Consider the following 14,667-nt stretch of genomic DNA (forward strand, 5'->3'; position numbering starts at 1 on the left):
AAGGGATCTGACATTCCACGCTTCGATCCGTAAAACACCAGTTTTCTTTCTCCTGATAACGACATCCTCGTGAGTAGTCCCCGCCCGGAGATCCGAATGGGGGACTATTTTACCTCCGGAATATTTTACCCAAGAGGACGCCATCATCATTTAATCATACAGTAAAGCTGCGTGCCCTCGGGAAAAATTACGGCCGTAGTTTCCCCTTGCTTTCAGCCGTTCGCAGTACCAGCACAGCAAAGCCATTTTAAGTGGCACCCAAGGAGCTGCTAAACTCGGAGTCTTAGAGAGACCATTTGCCATTTCATTCATGCATGTGTCAGTGGCACAACTATTTGTGATCACGCCATGGGAGGCACGAAACAGAAGGGCTGAAGAAATATAATTATCAAAATAGCAGTTGCACTGGCACTCCAAAGGTATGTTATCACGTTGATTTTCGTTTCTGGCTCACGAAGTCCTCAAAACAAGGTTGAATCGTCCGTGGATGTAACCAGCGTTGAAGTTTGCCAAGAACATGGTCCAGTTGCTCATACAACTGCGAACTGTCGTTTTCGACCTCGAAATGTATGGGAATCAACGCCCCAAGAAAAGGATGGTTTCATTGATGCCCTTCTCTGCTACCCAGTAAGGCCTTTTCGAGTCGATTCTGGGCGACGGCGTGATTGGAATCTTTTCCTCGGTCATACATGAGAAAACCATTTGATTTCAGTGTTGTGTATCACGGTTCTGACCTCAATTGCAAAGGACACAAAGGAAGGAGTGAAATATGGATAAGAGGGGGTGTGACGACGTTCCAATAGTGCGACACGTACGGTGGCTTTGGACACAATTGTAGCGAAATATGGTGGCAACGCGACGTCACTAACCCACCTCACATGTCACATGAACTTCGGAGCTCTGGTCTTATTTTTCTTTTTTTTTCGTTTACGTAGATTCCTTGCTAACTGAAGTGTCACCGAGTGCGAACGTGACGTCGCGGGTTTCCATGCCCCTGCACCGTTTCAGAGCAAGGGTTTAGGCACCTTTGAGCCGAATCACAAATTCCTACGTTGCAGTGGGAGACAATTACGAATTTTCTAAGACATGACTCTTTTATTGTATTTCCGAATCTAGTTAAATACGGCTGCTCATTAGCAGGACAAAGGCGTTCAGCACTTTCATATGTACGTACTATTTCCCAGTGTATCAGCAATTTTAAAAACAGATTGTGATGATACTTTGAAGAAATTTCATACATTTTGTTTGTACTTATTTTGCCTGAGAGCTACAAATCACCAGTGCAAAGTTGCATACTTCGATTTTTTGTATCTTACCATTATTTGTATGGGGGTATTTTGTTGGAAGCGTGCGGGGATCCATTTGGGCCAAGTGAGGAAGACATCTATTCCTACATTTTGCTTGTGGCCTGATAGTCTCCAGTTAAAAGCCTTTCCTGAATGCGCTTGCTGTAGTACTGTGTATCGCCCATCACTCCACCTACTAGAGAATTGGAACGCTTTAAGATCAAAAGCCTTGCTGATTATTGCAAAATGTTGGTGCGACGCACTTTCTTCATTACACGTATCATTGGTGAATATCGGATGCTTGATTTGCCGAAGGATTTGTTGCGGAAGGTAAATCAGAATAATTGTATTTAGTTAGAAGCACAATGGCTTCATAAAACTATGCATAACATAATAATCTCTTTCCCAAATACACTTGTGAATGGAACCATAGCAGAGAGAGTTAAACCGAACTAGAATTAGCGTCAACCTTCTCAGACATGCTTCTATTGTCATTGCTAAATCGGCGTAAATTTTTGTAACTTTCTATAATTCACAACTGCATTACACATTAATACATACCAACGTGAGTGGTTTCCTTGACTATAAGCCAATGTAATTCACAACTGGCAAAATATTACGAAAATTACAGGAAACGATACTAATCGTGGCCATGTAACCGTTAACAATTTATATACTACCGTAAAGACAACACATGCACGAAGCACCAGATCGTTGGTGATTTACTTGAGAAGAGTGGCAGGTTGCTGTACAGCGCAGCCGTCTTTAAGATCAAGTGATGGCACTAAAGCTGACGCTGGACTACTTCGATGGTGCATGACCTTCCATCGGCGTTTTACACCACGGTAAAAGACCACAATGACAGCGAAGCTCCTCTGAAGGTCTTGGTAGCATAAGATGCGGAACGTGCGTGACTATCAGCCACATCGTTTTCTGCCAAATACTCCGACACAAGGAGCAGTCGAATACTGATTAATACTTAGAATAAAGTAAAAACAGCAGCTAGCCAATACAATTGCTATTTGTACCTTATTATAAGAATTAACCTGTATTTCCTAATTCCCACAATTTCACCAAGTCAGTTTCCGTCAAAATAGCACTTCTGTCGAGTGTTCCATCATAGCGCCTTCTGATTAAATAAAATACTACTGGAACTTCATAAAGTTCGTTGATGCACTTTAACTTTTCTCGTGTTCCCAATTCGCAACGGAACGTTCAAGAAAGATAAAAACCTAGAGCACTACGTCACGTCTTCGCCCGTTTCGTTAGTTGGACGGCCCCATTCTTGTAGCGAAACGAGTCTTCTCAAATAAAGTACGCCGCAGCATAAGAATTTGCTGCAACTATTAATGCGCCAGTATGCTAGAAGCTAACTGCGTCCGGGTCCACAGAGAGCGGGATCCGCACTAGTGCCTCCCTATTAAGTCAGCTAAGTACCACGCTGAGTTCTCAAGAAACAAAAAGCAGTCCCCACATGGAGCACGTCCGTATCTCACCACTGACTTCTAGTATCAGCCGCACTCAGTTGACGTCAGCAAGTGTATGGGCCTGAAAATAACGTTTTTACAATGTTGAAACTAGTTGTCAAAATAAAATCGACACCTTAAATACATATATACGAAGACAGTAACTTGCTCTCGAAAGAACAGTTACTGTTGATGACCGTGCAGCTTTTCCCTGGAATAAATGATAACTAACTGAAAACCTCAGCTGCCGACAGGTGTTGTTGATATACCTCGATGTGGACAGCTGAAAATGTTTGCCCCGACCGGGACAGTTGGGAATGTGAGTCTCACGGGAAGCGTGCAAGGGATAAGTCCCTGCAGTCGCGATATTTGTCTGTGTCCTCGGTGGCTCAGATGGATAGAGCGTCTGCCCTGTAAGCAGGAGATCCCGGGTTCGAGTCCCGGTCGGGGCACACATTTTCAGCTGACCGCATCGAGTAATATCAACAACACCTGTCGGCAGCTGAGGTTTTCCGTTAGTTATCATTTACCTTAAATACAGCTGGAGGAATTTCTTCATTTTTAATTTAAATTTATAGCAGCTGACGTCCCACTGTCCTCCATTTCAACTATGGATGTACGAAGAAAAAGCAGTAATGTCGTCTAATTGTCTGCCAGTGCTTTGGCCCCTGTGCCTAAGTGTAGTTCTCAATTTTAGTAAAGAGAGTCACGTACACAGACTAGCCCAATAAAATGCAGACTGCTACTAAGTCACAGCACATTTCTCTAATCTGCATAAGTAAACAAATTATCGCCAACAGCCTTGCCCAGTGGTAACACCGATTCCCGTTAGATCACCAAAGATAAGCGCTGTGACACTTGACTAGCACTTGGATGGATGACGATTCGTGTCTACCGAACGCCGTTGGCAAGTGGGGTGCATCGAGGCCTTGTGTGTTTGTGTGTGTGTGTGTGTGTGTGTGTGTGTGTGTGTGAGAGAGAGAGAGAGAGAGAGAGAGAGAGAGAGAGAGAGTACCGTAAGGATGAAATGAGAAGGATTGAAGTGTGGATTCAGACCCAGTGCACGAATCACATTTTTTAACGTTTATGCTATGGAATGTAGTCGAATTAAGTCGGGTGATGCTGAGGGAATCAGATTAGGAAATGGGACACTTAAACTAGTAAAGGAGTTTTGCTATTTGGGGAGTAAAATAACTGATGATGGTCGAAGTAGAGAGGATATAAAATGTAGACTGGCAATGGCAAGGAAAGCGTATCTGAAGAAGAGAAATTTGTTAACATCGAGTATAGATTTAAGTGTCAGGAAGTCGTTTCTGAATGTATTTGTATGGAGTGTAGCCATGTATGGAAGTGAAACATGGACGATAAATAGTTTGAACAAGAAGGGAATAAAAGCTTTTGAAATGTGGTGCTACAGAAGAATGCTGAAGATTAGATGGGTAGATCGCGTAACTAATGAGCAGGTATTGAATAGAATTGGGGAGAAAAGGAGTTTGCGGCACAACTTGACTAGAATAAGGGACCGGTTAGTAGGACATGTTCTGAGGCATCGAGGGATCACAAATTTAGCATTGGAGTGCAGCGTGGTGGGTAAAAATCGTAGAGGGAGACCAAGAGATGAATACACTAAGCAGATTCAGAAGTATGTGGGTTGCAGTAAGTACTGGGAGATGAAGAAGCTTGCACAGGATAGAGTAGCGTGGGGAGCTGCATCAAACCAGTCTCAGGACTGAAGACAACAACAACAACAACATGTTATATTACTGGGAATGCTAACAACAGTAAAAACCATGATATATCAATTGTTCAACTGAAAGGAGTATAAAACCACTTTATGTTGCAGGTGCTGATCAGAAGGAAGTATGAATGGTATCAGAGAGTCGAGGCCCCGTCATGGATAAATAGAGAATTTGTTGAGACTGCGCTTAATAATGACGGTAATGGTGAGAAAGTGACCGTAGAATCATTTACTATGGACTAAGCCGACAAGGGAGGGGCGGGCTTCATGAGTCACATGTTCAGAGTGGTTGCTGCCATTAGACGAGAAGACAGTGGCAACCACTCCAAGGTGCATCTCATAGTGAAGTGCCGCGATCAGCAAGGACAATTGCAGGAGCTGGTCGAGGAAACCAACGTCTTCGACATGGAAGCCCTGCTGCTGTCCGAGGTGATGCCACTGGTGCACGGCGCTCTCAGGGCTGTGGAAGGGGCAGCGTTCGGGCCTCTGGCCGCGCGCTGCTACTGGTCCGGGGGGCGGCCCTCGCAGTTCCTGGTGATGGAGGACCTGTCAGAGGCCGGCTTCACGCTGGCCGCGGCGCAGCACCAGCTGGACTACCCCCACTGCCTCGCCGCGCTGTGAGCCTACGCGCGTCTGCACGCGGCCTCGGCCAAATTCCTCGAGGACCACCCTCGCTACAAGGTGGTATACGACCCGAGCAAGTCGGCAGATGAGCTCCAAATGCAGCTCTTCAAGGAGATGTGTGACAAAGTGTTCAGCGCCGTTGCAAACGATTTGAAGCGCTGTTCGGGGTACGAGGGGTACGCCGAAAAATTTACACGCATATCTGACAAGGTCGTCGAGGGAACGAACAAATTTTGGACGTCTAAGGACGTATTGCTACCCGTTATTCTGCACGTCGACTGTTGGAAAAACAATTTCATGTTCAAATACGTGAACGGAACTGTTGCTGACGTAAGGGTTGTAGATTTCCAGGTGAGTGATCGTGAGCAGTTCTCCCTTGCATTTATTTTGCTTCCTTTATCGCACTATCTGAAGCTTTGCACAAGAATAGTCGTTAATTGTGCTTCAACTAAATTCAAACAGTGTCGTACCTCGTAGGTTTCAGAATAGCAGTCACTAATAAAAGACAAAGTAAATGTGATTCGAGTGAGTTGGAGACACGCTCAACAGCTACTGCAAGTATACTTCTCGGGTTTTACCCCAGATCACACTGCAAATCCCACTGCTGTTCGACATCTTCAGGTTGTGATAGTTGAACCGTGAATTTACTTTTTAAAAACATATTCGTAAGAATTTACTTTATTTACTAGCGATTCATCAAGAACATTAACACATTTAATCACACTATCTGAGCGTGGAAGTAGTTGCCAGTGGGTAACTGATGAAAACCAATTAAATTTCTTTCAACAAATGGAAATTTTATTCCTAAAAGTCTTTTTTTTTAACAGATTTAAAATTTTAATCAGAAAGCACCGTATAAATATCAAGTTACAATTTATTCAGAGGCAGAAAGAACAAATTTTGACAGTATGAGCTTTCGGGCTGAGAACCTTGCCGCTCCTTTTTGACACGGCCGTAGTCACGACCGCTCACAACAACCTCTGAAGGACTACACTGGTGCAAATCTGCAACACACCAGATTACTTTAAACTAAAAATTTTAACAACTCACACATGCACATAAACTATGCACCCCGTAGGAGGAATGGAAATGGTACAAGACACTAACATTAATAAAAACATTAACTTGACACCGAAGGTGTAACTTGATTTGAAAAAACAAAACTCTTACGGTGTAAGGGTGGCAAATTTATGTACTAAAATGACCATTTAAATAAAAACCCATGAAATGCAGTCTTACATAAAATATACAAACATGCTCTACATTACACATATACCGCCTCTCAAGATGATAGGCAAGATAAAAATATATTTCAGGAATTCGGCCCTTACACTTTAAGCAATAAATTCGTTAACAGCGAATCCGACAAACATGACATAGGCAGCTATTAACGTACGGCAGACCGACAGACAGACACACAGACACTAACTGCCTAACAAATTCGGACGAGAGACAGACGAGCAAGCTGGGGACGAGAGACTTACCAACAAAACAAGTAGAATTTAATAAGGAAATGAAACAACATATCACGAATCACTTTAAAAAAAACTACGATGTCTGGCGAAGACCTGGCGCAGCGCCCCACAAAACGCTCTCCCGAACCGTCCGCTGCCAGCCGCTTCAATGGACGCAGGAAGGCTCGCCGATCTCCCGTCTCACGGCGTCGTAGCTCGCGGCGGCCAAACCGATGTCGTGGGTTGACTCCTGTTGCTCTCGTGTCGGCCGCGAAGCCACTACCCCTCGCTATACGGTGCGGCCCACTGGACTGACGTGGCAACCTCACATGCGCCGACGCTCAAGACGGACAAGTCATCTTGTGTCCCAGTGCGCGACCGACCAACAGATAGATCCAACCGCCAATGACCGTTGCCTGAACAAACTCGAGCAGACTGGCAGCCTAACACATACTGGCACTCCGGCGACAGACAGACACTGACTGCCCCACACTGACCCGGCTGACCATCTGACCAGACTCGCCGCCTAGCGGGCTCATAGCTCCAGTTAATTGCACGGGAGCAGGCTAACTTTCCCCTTTTCCACCAGAGGGAGACACCAAAGCTGTGACTGCCACAGCGGCGCCACCGCCAGAAACGGAGGGCGGCTGCTTCACACTACGCGCTGCGGCGCCCTCTTCAAAAACAGCAAATTTACCACGGGTCAGTAGTTGCTGTTGTTACTGCCTCAATATGCGACTACTGCAATCGCATAGCGGTGACGAAACGCTATGGTTTAAAGGAAAGCCGACGGTACATAATGTTTAACTCAAACTAACTCACATGTAGTTATATTTACAGGCCACAAGCTGTCATCATTCTACACAACGCGGTAGGGCCTTACGCTCTCTTGTACAAAGAAAACAAGTGGTCTCACATACCAACAGTCTGCCTGGTGAGCTACAACACCGAAGAACGATGTTCCAACAGAACAGCTATTCCGATAGGAAGCGCGCCATACCTTCTCTTCGAAGCAAGTTGAAACCGGGGACGGAAATGGAAATCTGGAGCCTCCCACTGCAATGGCGTTCTTACCATATTTTGGCGCAATGAATAGAAAGAATTCTCAAGATACACGACATCAAATGTGTTTTTCGACCACCAGCAAAACTGAGGAATTGGTTGTGTTCGGTCATAGACGATCATGGCCTCAGGAAACGTAGCGTGTGTAAGATCGCATGCTAATGTGGAAAGTCTTGTATTAGGCACACATGGCGAACCGCGCAAGAACGTTGTGTTGAACACCGTCGTCATACACGCCTGGGGCAACCTGATAAATCAACGGTAGCGAAGCACTGCATGCACCGAGCATCGCTTGCTATACGAGAAGACTGAAATTCTATCCTCAGCGTCATCTTTCAGGAACTTTTTCCTCAAGGACGCCCTACATATCCGCACGGCGGACATGTTTATCAACAGGGATGCAGGTTTTCCACTAAGTGATGCGTGGAATCTAGCACTGGCTGTCATTAATTTAAAACAGAAGAAACTTCCGATTCAGGACTCGATGCAGCACACTGCTGGAATTTAATTCAGTTTTCAACGGTAGGAGCTTTTGCCAGAACAGTAATTACCCACAGTGCGCACGGAAGGTCTTTCTGCGGCTTCCGGCAGAGAGGGCATTATGAATGCCCCTTTCCTCCAACTGCGAGCGTCTGCTCCACGTCTGATAAAATTCGACGCCGCCATACGATTATCACCAGTCACGTCTTGCAAACAGTGACAACAGCAGCTACCACCCCCTGAAGATGTCGAACAGTTTTATTGACGCAATATTGTGGTATTTGCACAATATGATCCGGCGGAATATCCCAGAAGTGTATTTGCAACAAAAAATGGTTCAAATGGCTCTGAGAACTATGGGACTTAACTTCTGAGGTCATCAGTCCCCTAGAACCTAGAACTACTTAAAACTAACTAACCTAAGGACATCACACACATTCATGCCCGAGGCAGGATTCGAACCTGCGACCAGATCTAGACCGTAGAAAGGGCACGGCCGACTTCCTTCCCCGTCCTTCCCTAATCCGTTGAGACCGACGACCTCGTTGTCTGGTCTCCTCCCCCAAACAACCCAAACCAACCCTAATTAAGGGCTGGCTTTGCTAACATGTTTTGAAATAGAGCTAAACAGATACTTTAAAGTTACTAGTATTACGTCGTTCAAATATTCATAATTAGTATAGAATTTGTATTTGTTTGTGTGTCAACAACAGAATTTAAGTTACGAAACAATCACTGATTTCTCCCTATAATGATTGGTACTAACTAGGAATAGTCAAAATAAATTAGAAGATCAATTACATAGATAAAACTAAGCAAAAAGTTAGATCTGGTGCTATATTCCATAAAACTGAGGGACAACCTTTCTCTTTTATGAATATGCAGATTCTATTCACGTATGTTAGTGGTAATTAGTTAAAAGTGAAAAAACGAATTTAAGCAGGCAGCTGACAAAACAAGCGGGAATTAAAATTATTCCAGCTTGCTTTGTCACAACCTGACTGCACAGTACTCACATCGACATAAATGGCTGGCACTGCCTGATAAATTTCCTTTGGGGCGACCTTTGCTAAATCCCTCTGGCCGGACGTCTGCGTAGCATTCTATCCTTTACACTTTAACGACTCAGTCGTTCACTGCTATTGCTTCCCGCAAATCGTGACTATAGAGGAGAATCTACTGAACACTCCAGTGCCTGCCGTAAACCAGTTCTACCAAATGCTGATTGGGGGCATTATTGTTCATTCAGCTTAAAGTCATATTGACTGTGATTTGTCAGATTGTTAGTTAATATTTGTTAACAGGTTTTTGAAAGACCCAAGGCAGTCACAATGTTTTGTTACTTCTTTACATTATTTAATCTTGCAACATTAAAAAAAAAATGGTTCAAAATGGCTCTGAGCACTATGGGACTTAACTTCTGAGGTCATCAGTCCCCTAGAACTTGGAACTACTTAAACCTAACTAACCTAAGGACATCACACACATCCATACCCGAGGCAGGATTCGAACCTGCGACCGAAGCGGTCGCGCGGTTCCAGACTGTCTCTTGCAACATCTTTCGAAGCGTAAAATCATCATCAGACCAAAATGGTTACGCAGAAACATTTAACATAAATGCTTGCACAATCGTAAATTAGTAGATTCCGTCCTCACAAGTGTTGTGGCCTTCGCTGTTCGAACGAAACGGCTAGTATGGTCTGGTGATCTTTGGTAAAACGTATGCTTGGAAACCGAAAGGTCACGAATTTCGGTCGAACTAGAAAATACTTCGTTCTACCTTTAGCCTACATGAGAACATTCTCCTGGAACGACATGTGATTCGAGTCCCATGTTAGTCTCAGGTTCCCTTTCCCTGGTAGAATGGAACTGCACACAAGCCGATGAGGTGTGAGACTCGCAGCAGGCCGTTGATCCACACGGAATTTTGGCTATACACAGACAGAAAAAAAATCACGGCACCAAACATGAGTTGTGCGATAGCGATGACACCTGAACCATGTTGTCTACAAAAATGTCACACCAGTCACGTAAGAATGGCGCCAGTAGCGCCACTTTGAGAATGAAAATCAGGTTTGCTTTAAATGCACGCTGTAACGGGTTTGTGCGTTAGATTGAGATTGGAAGTAGTGAGTTGATGTTATTCAAGAATGCCTGTAAGGCGTCAAAGTCGCCATTATCAGATTGCGAGATTGACGAGGTCGTGTAATAGAGCTACGAGAAGCTGGATGATCCTTCGCAATTGTGCAGAAAGACTTGGCAGGAATGCAGCAACTGTTCATGATTGCTGACAGCGATGTTCATGAGAATGTACGGTCGCAAGAAGACCGGGTTCCGGACGACCACATGGCACTAGGGAGAGGGAAGACCGTCGAGATTGGCGTATGGTTCTGGAGCATCGTAATGAACCTGCAGTAGCCATTTCAGCAGCGGTTGGCACCTCAGTGACACTATGAGCTGTTACAAATCGGTTACATCAAGGACAGTTCAGGGCCAGACGAACTGCAGCGTGCATTGCACTGCGTCTAAATCACCGCTAGTTGCCACTCAAATGGTGTCAAGCGAGAGCTTATTGGAGGACAGGGTGAAGGTCTGTTGTGTTTTCCGATGAAAGCTGCTCCTGCTTCGGTGCCAGTAATTTCGTGTGCTGGTTAGAAGGGGGCCAGTTGAGAGCCTTCAACGAAACTGTCTGCCTGCTACTGACACTGCACCTATACCTGCAGTTAAAGTGTGGGGTGCGATTTCGTATGACAGCAGGAGCACTTTTGTGGCTATCCCACGTACCCTGACCGTAAATTTTGTACGCCAGTCCGGTGATTCAACTTGTTGTGCTGCCATTCGTTCCAAACAATAACGCTCGCCCACAAACCGCTGTTGTTACCCAACATGCTCTACGGAGTTTCGACATGTTTACTTGGCCTGTTAGATCACTAGATCTGTCTCCAGTCGAGCACGTACGGCAAATCATCGGACGACAATTCCAGTGTCATCCACAACCAGCATTAGCCGTCCCTTCAATGAGCAACCAAGCGCAACGTACATGGAACTCACATTTCACAAAGTCAAATCCGGCACCTGTACAACACAATGCAGACACATTAGCATGCTTTTATGAAACATTCTTTCGGTTACACCAGTTATTAATGTACCATTATTTCACATGTGCCATGGCTTGTCTCGTGCTTCCATTAACCCGTGATCTTGCAATGATAATAACTTAAATACACTATTGGCCATTAAAATTGCTACACCAAGAAGAAATGCTGATTATAATCAGGTATTCATTGGACAGATATACTATATTATAACTGACATTTAATTACACTTTCACGCAATTTGGGTACATAGATCCTGAGAAATCAGTACCCATAACAACCACCTCTGGCCCTAATAACGACCTTGATACGCCTGGCCATTGAGTCAAACAGAGCTTGGATGGCGTGTACAGGTACAGCTGCCCATGCACCTTCAACACGATACCACAGTTCATCAAGAGTAGTGACTGGCGTATGGTGACGAGCCAGTTGCTCGGCCACCATTGACCAGATGTTTTCAATTGGTGAGAGATCTGGAGAATGTGCTGGTCAGGGCAGCAGTCGAACATTTTCTACATCCAGAAAGGCCCGTACAGGACCTGCAACATGCGGTCGTGCATTATTCTGCTGAGATGTAAGGTTTCGCAGGGATCGAATGAAGAGTAGAGCCAAGGTTCGTAACACACCTGAAATGTAACGTCCACTGTTCAAAATGCCGTCAATGCGAACAAGAGGTGACCGAGACTTGTAACCAATGGCACCCCATACCATCAGGCCGGGTGATACGCCAGTATGGCGATGACGAATACACGCTTTCAATGTGCGTTCACCGCAATGTCGCCAAACACGGATGCGACCTTCATTATGCTGTAAATATAACCTGGATTCATCCGAAAAAAATGACGTCTTGCCATTCGTGCACCCAGGTTCGTCGTCGAGTACACCATCGCAGGTGCTCCTCTCTGTGATGCAGCGTCAAGGGTATCCGCAACCATGGTCTCCGAGCTGACAGTCCATGCTGCTGCAAACGTCGTCGAACTGTTCGTGCAGATGGTTGTTATCTTGCAAACGTCCCCATCTGTTGACTCAGGGATCGAGATGTTGCTGCACGATCCGTTACAGCCATGCGGATAAGATGCCTGTCATCTCGACTGCTAGTGACACGAGGCCATTGGGATCCAGCACGGCGCTCCGCATTACCCTCCAGAACCCACCGATTCCATATTCTGATAACAGTCATTGGATCTCGACCAACACGAGCAGCAATGTCGCGATACAGTAAACCGCAATCGCCATAGGCTACAATCAGACCTTTATCAAAGTCGGAAACGTGATGGTACGCATTTCTCCTCCTTGCACGAGGCATCACAACAACGTTTCAGCAGGCAACGCCGGTCAACTGCTGTTTGCGTATGAGAAATCGGTTGGAAACGTTCCTCATGTCAGCACGTTGTAGGTGTCTCCACCGGCGCCAACCTTGTGTGAATGCTCTGAAAAGCCAATCATTTGCATATGACAGCATCTTCTTCTTGTCGGTTAAATTTCGCGTCTGTAGCACGTGTTCGTCGTGGTGTAGCAATTTTAATGTCCAGTAGTGTAGATTACCCCGACTCCCGACATTTCACTATTCTATATTAATTACTTTATAGTATTGCGGTTTTTTCCATCAGTGTAGTTGTTATTTGAAATGTTCAGTTTCATTCACTGTTGTGGCTAACCGGATCTGGTTGACCACTGTTAACCACCTTGTAACGAACGCTTACACCTTGGATTAGAAGCAAGGAGGTGGTCAAAACAAAACGTGGTTCAACATTGCTTTCGATGTGTCGATGTTGTGTTGTACCTTTCTCTTTTTGATGACGTTAAGAAAAAGTCGTGACTAGTAGTGGCCACATGAAACCTCTTCATAAGCTCTTCAACCCTCGTAAATTACTTTCTAGTATTGGTCCACGTGTAGTCACATTGTCGCAGGCGTTACTGTTTCTGATACCGCGTTTCCAGAAGACATTTACGTCCGCTCGTGTGTTCCAGTTTAGCAAAGTGCACAGCCCGGCCGCCGACGTGCAGTGTTTCCTGAACGCCAACGCCAGCGAGCAGCTGCACCGCCAGCACTTTGACAGCCTGGTGGTGGAGTACCACGACGCGCTGCAGCGCACACTGCGAGCCCTGGGATTGCACCAGCAGGCGGACGCCTACCCGCTGAGGCAGCTGAAGGCCGACATGGACCGGGCCGCGGTGCTGGGACTGTTCAACTGCACGTTGCGCGGACTGCACCTGGGCACGGAGAGCCACTCCGACCAGGTCGGCCAGGCCTTCAATAAATCCGACGAACCCAGTGCGGCGCTAGCAACCACCTACGGCAATCCCGAATGTGTTTCCTACTTGAAGTATATTGCGCCCATATACGAGAGCAAAGGGCTTCTGTGACCAGGGGTGATAACCTAAGCACACAGTGCAAAAAAATTGGTTCTCACCCCGCTCACGGCATATATCACGTTAATACCACGTAACACCACTTCTAGCTCTCATAATGGGCTCATTTCTTCGAGGAAGAGACTCCACAAGTATCTTCAGGTATTTCGTACACAACTGAAACCCCTCATTGATGATCAGATCCTGTTCAGATACCAAACTGCGGGGAAATTATTGTTATTTTCAACCCACTGTTGCAGACAGTTTCTAAGCATTGTCTGATTTAACGCACCATACGAGGTGCAATAGAGTGCTGGAGTGTTAGGCGGACACGGAACTTATTTGTGCATCCCTTGAACATGACTGCTTTGATCTTGAAAAAAAAAAAAAAAAAAGAAAGGACAACACCGAGAATGTTGAAATACAGATTGGCCCAGAAGTCCGATAACATTTGAAAATTCAGTACTTCACTGAATAATTTGCAAAGAAATATAAAAATTGGCACACATGCTTGGAATGACATGCGGTTTTATTGAAACTAAAAAGAAGTTCACAAAATGACCAACAGATGGCGTTTCATATAATACAAAAGCAATAGTTAGCGCAAAAATTGATCTTTAGCCAAGACGATGTTTTTTTACAACAAATGCTCAATATGTCAGCCGTCGTTCCTCAACAATATTTGTAGTCGAAGGGAGAATGTCGTGAAGAGGACTGTACAGCATATCAGAAGGCATGGTGAGAGATTGCCGACGCATATGAGTCTTCCAGCTTCCGTAATGAGGTCGGACGATTGCGGTTAAGTTGCAACTTCAGGTAACCCCACAACTAATAGTCACACGGTTTGAGGTTTGCGACGTGAGAGGCCAATCATGTCGGAAGTGGCGGTTGAGCGTGCGTTTCTCACCAAACACTGTGCGCAAGAGATCTTTCACTCATGGAGCAATATCGGGTGGAGCGCCGTTCTACGTAACAGTCGTACCTTACAGCAGGTGTTCATCAGCCAGGCTAATGATGTTGCTGCTGTGTAACACATCGGAGTACCATCGCCCCTTCATGCTACTTCAGTGACGTCCAGCGCCTTATGTTGGCCGGTTTCTGCACTCGTTT

At 45.5% G+C, this 14,667-nt stretch overlaps 1 protein-coding gene and 1 non-coding gene across 2 annotated transcripts; both read left to right on the top strand.

Annotated features, from left to right (window-relative positions):
- The first annotated feature begins 3,130 nt into the window (after positions 1 to 3,130).
- Trnat-ugu lies at positions 3,131 to 3,204 on the top strand. Its single transcript has one exon. It is a non-coding gene; the product is annotated as a tRNA-Thr (tRNA).
- A 2,006-nt stretch (positions 3,205 to 5,210) lies between these two features.
- On the top strand, positions 5,211 to 13,572 carry LOC124594298. Its single transcript, XM_047132660.1, has 2 exons — positions 5,211 to 5,465; positions 13,177 to 13,572. The coding sequence occupies exons 1-2, from the start codon at positions 5,211 to 5,213 to the stop codon at positions 13,570 to 13,572; spliced, it is 651 nt and encodes a 216-aa protein (XP_046988616.1).
- Positions 13,573 to 14,667: the final 1,095 nt, after the last annotated feature.

Source organism: Schistocerca americana, chromosome 2 (assembly GCF_021461395.2).
Source record: "Schistocerca americana isolate TAMUIC-IGC-003095 chromosome 2, iqSchAmer2.1, whole genome shotgun sequence".
Lineage (NCBI taxonomy): Eukaryota > Metazoa > Arthropoda > Insecta > Orthoptera > Acrididae > Schistocerca > Schistocerca americana.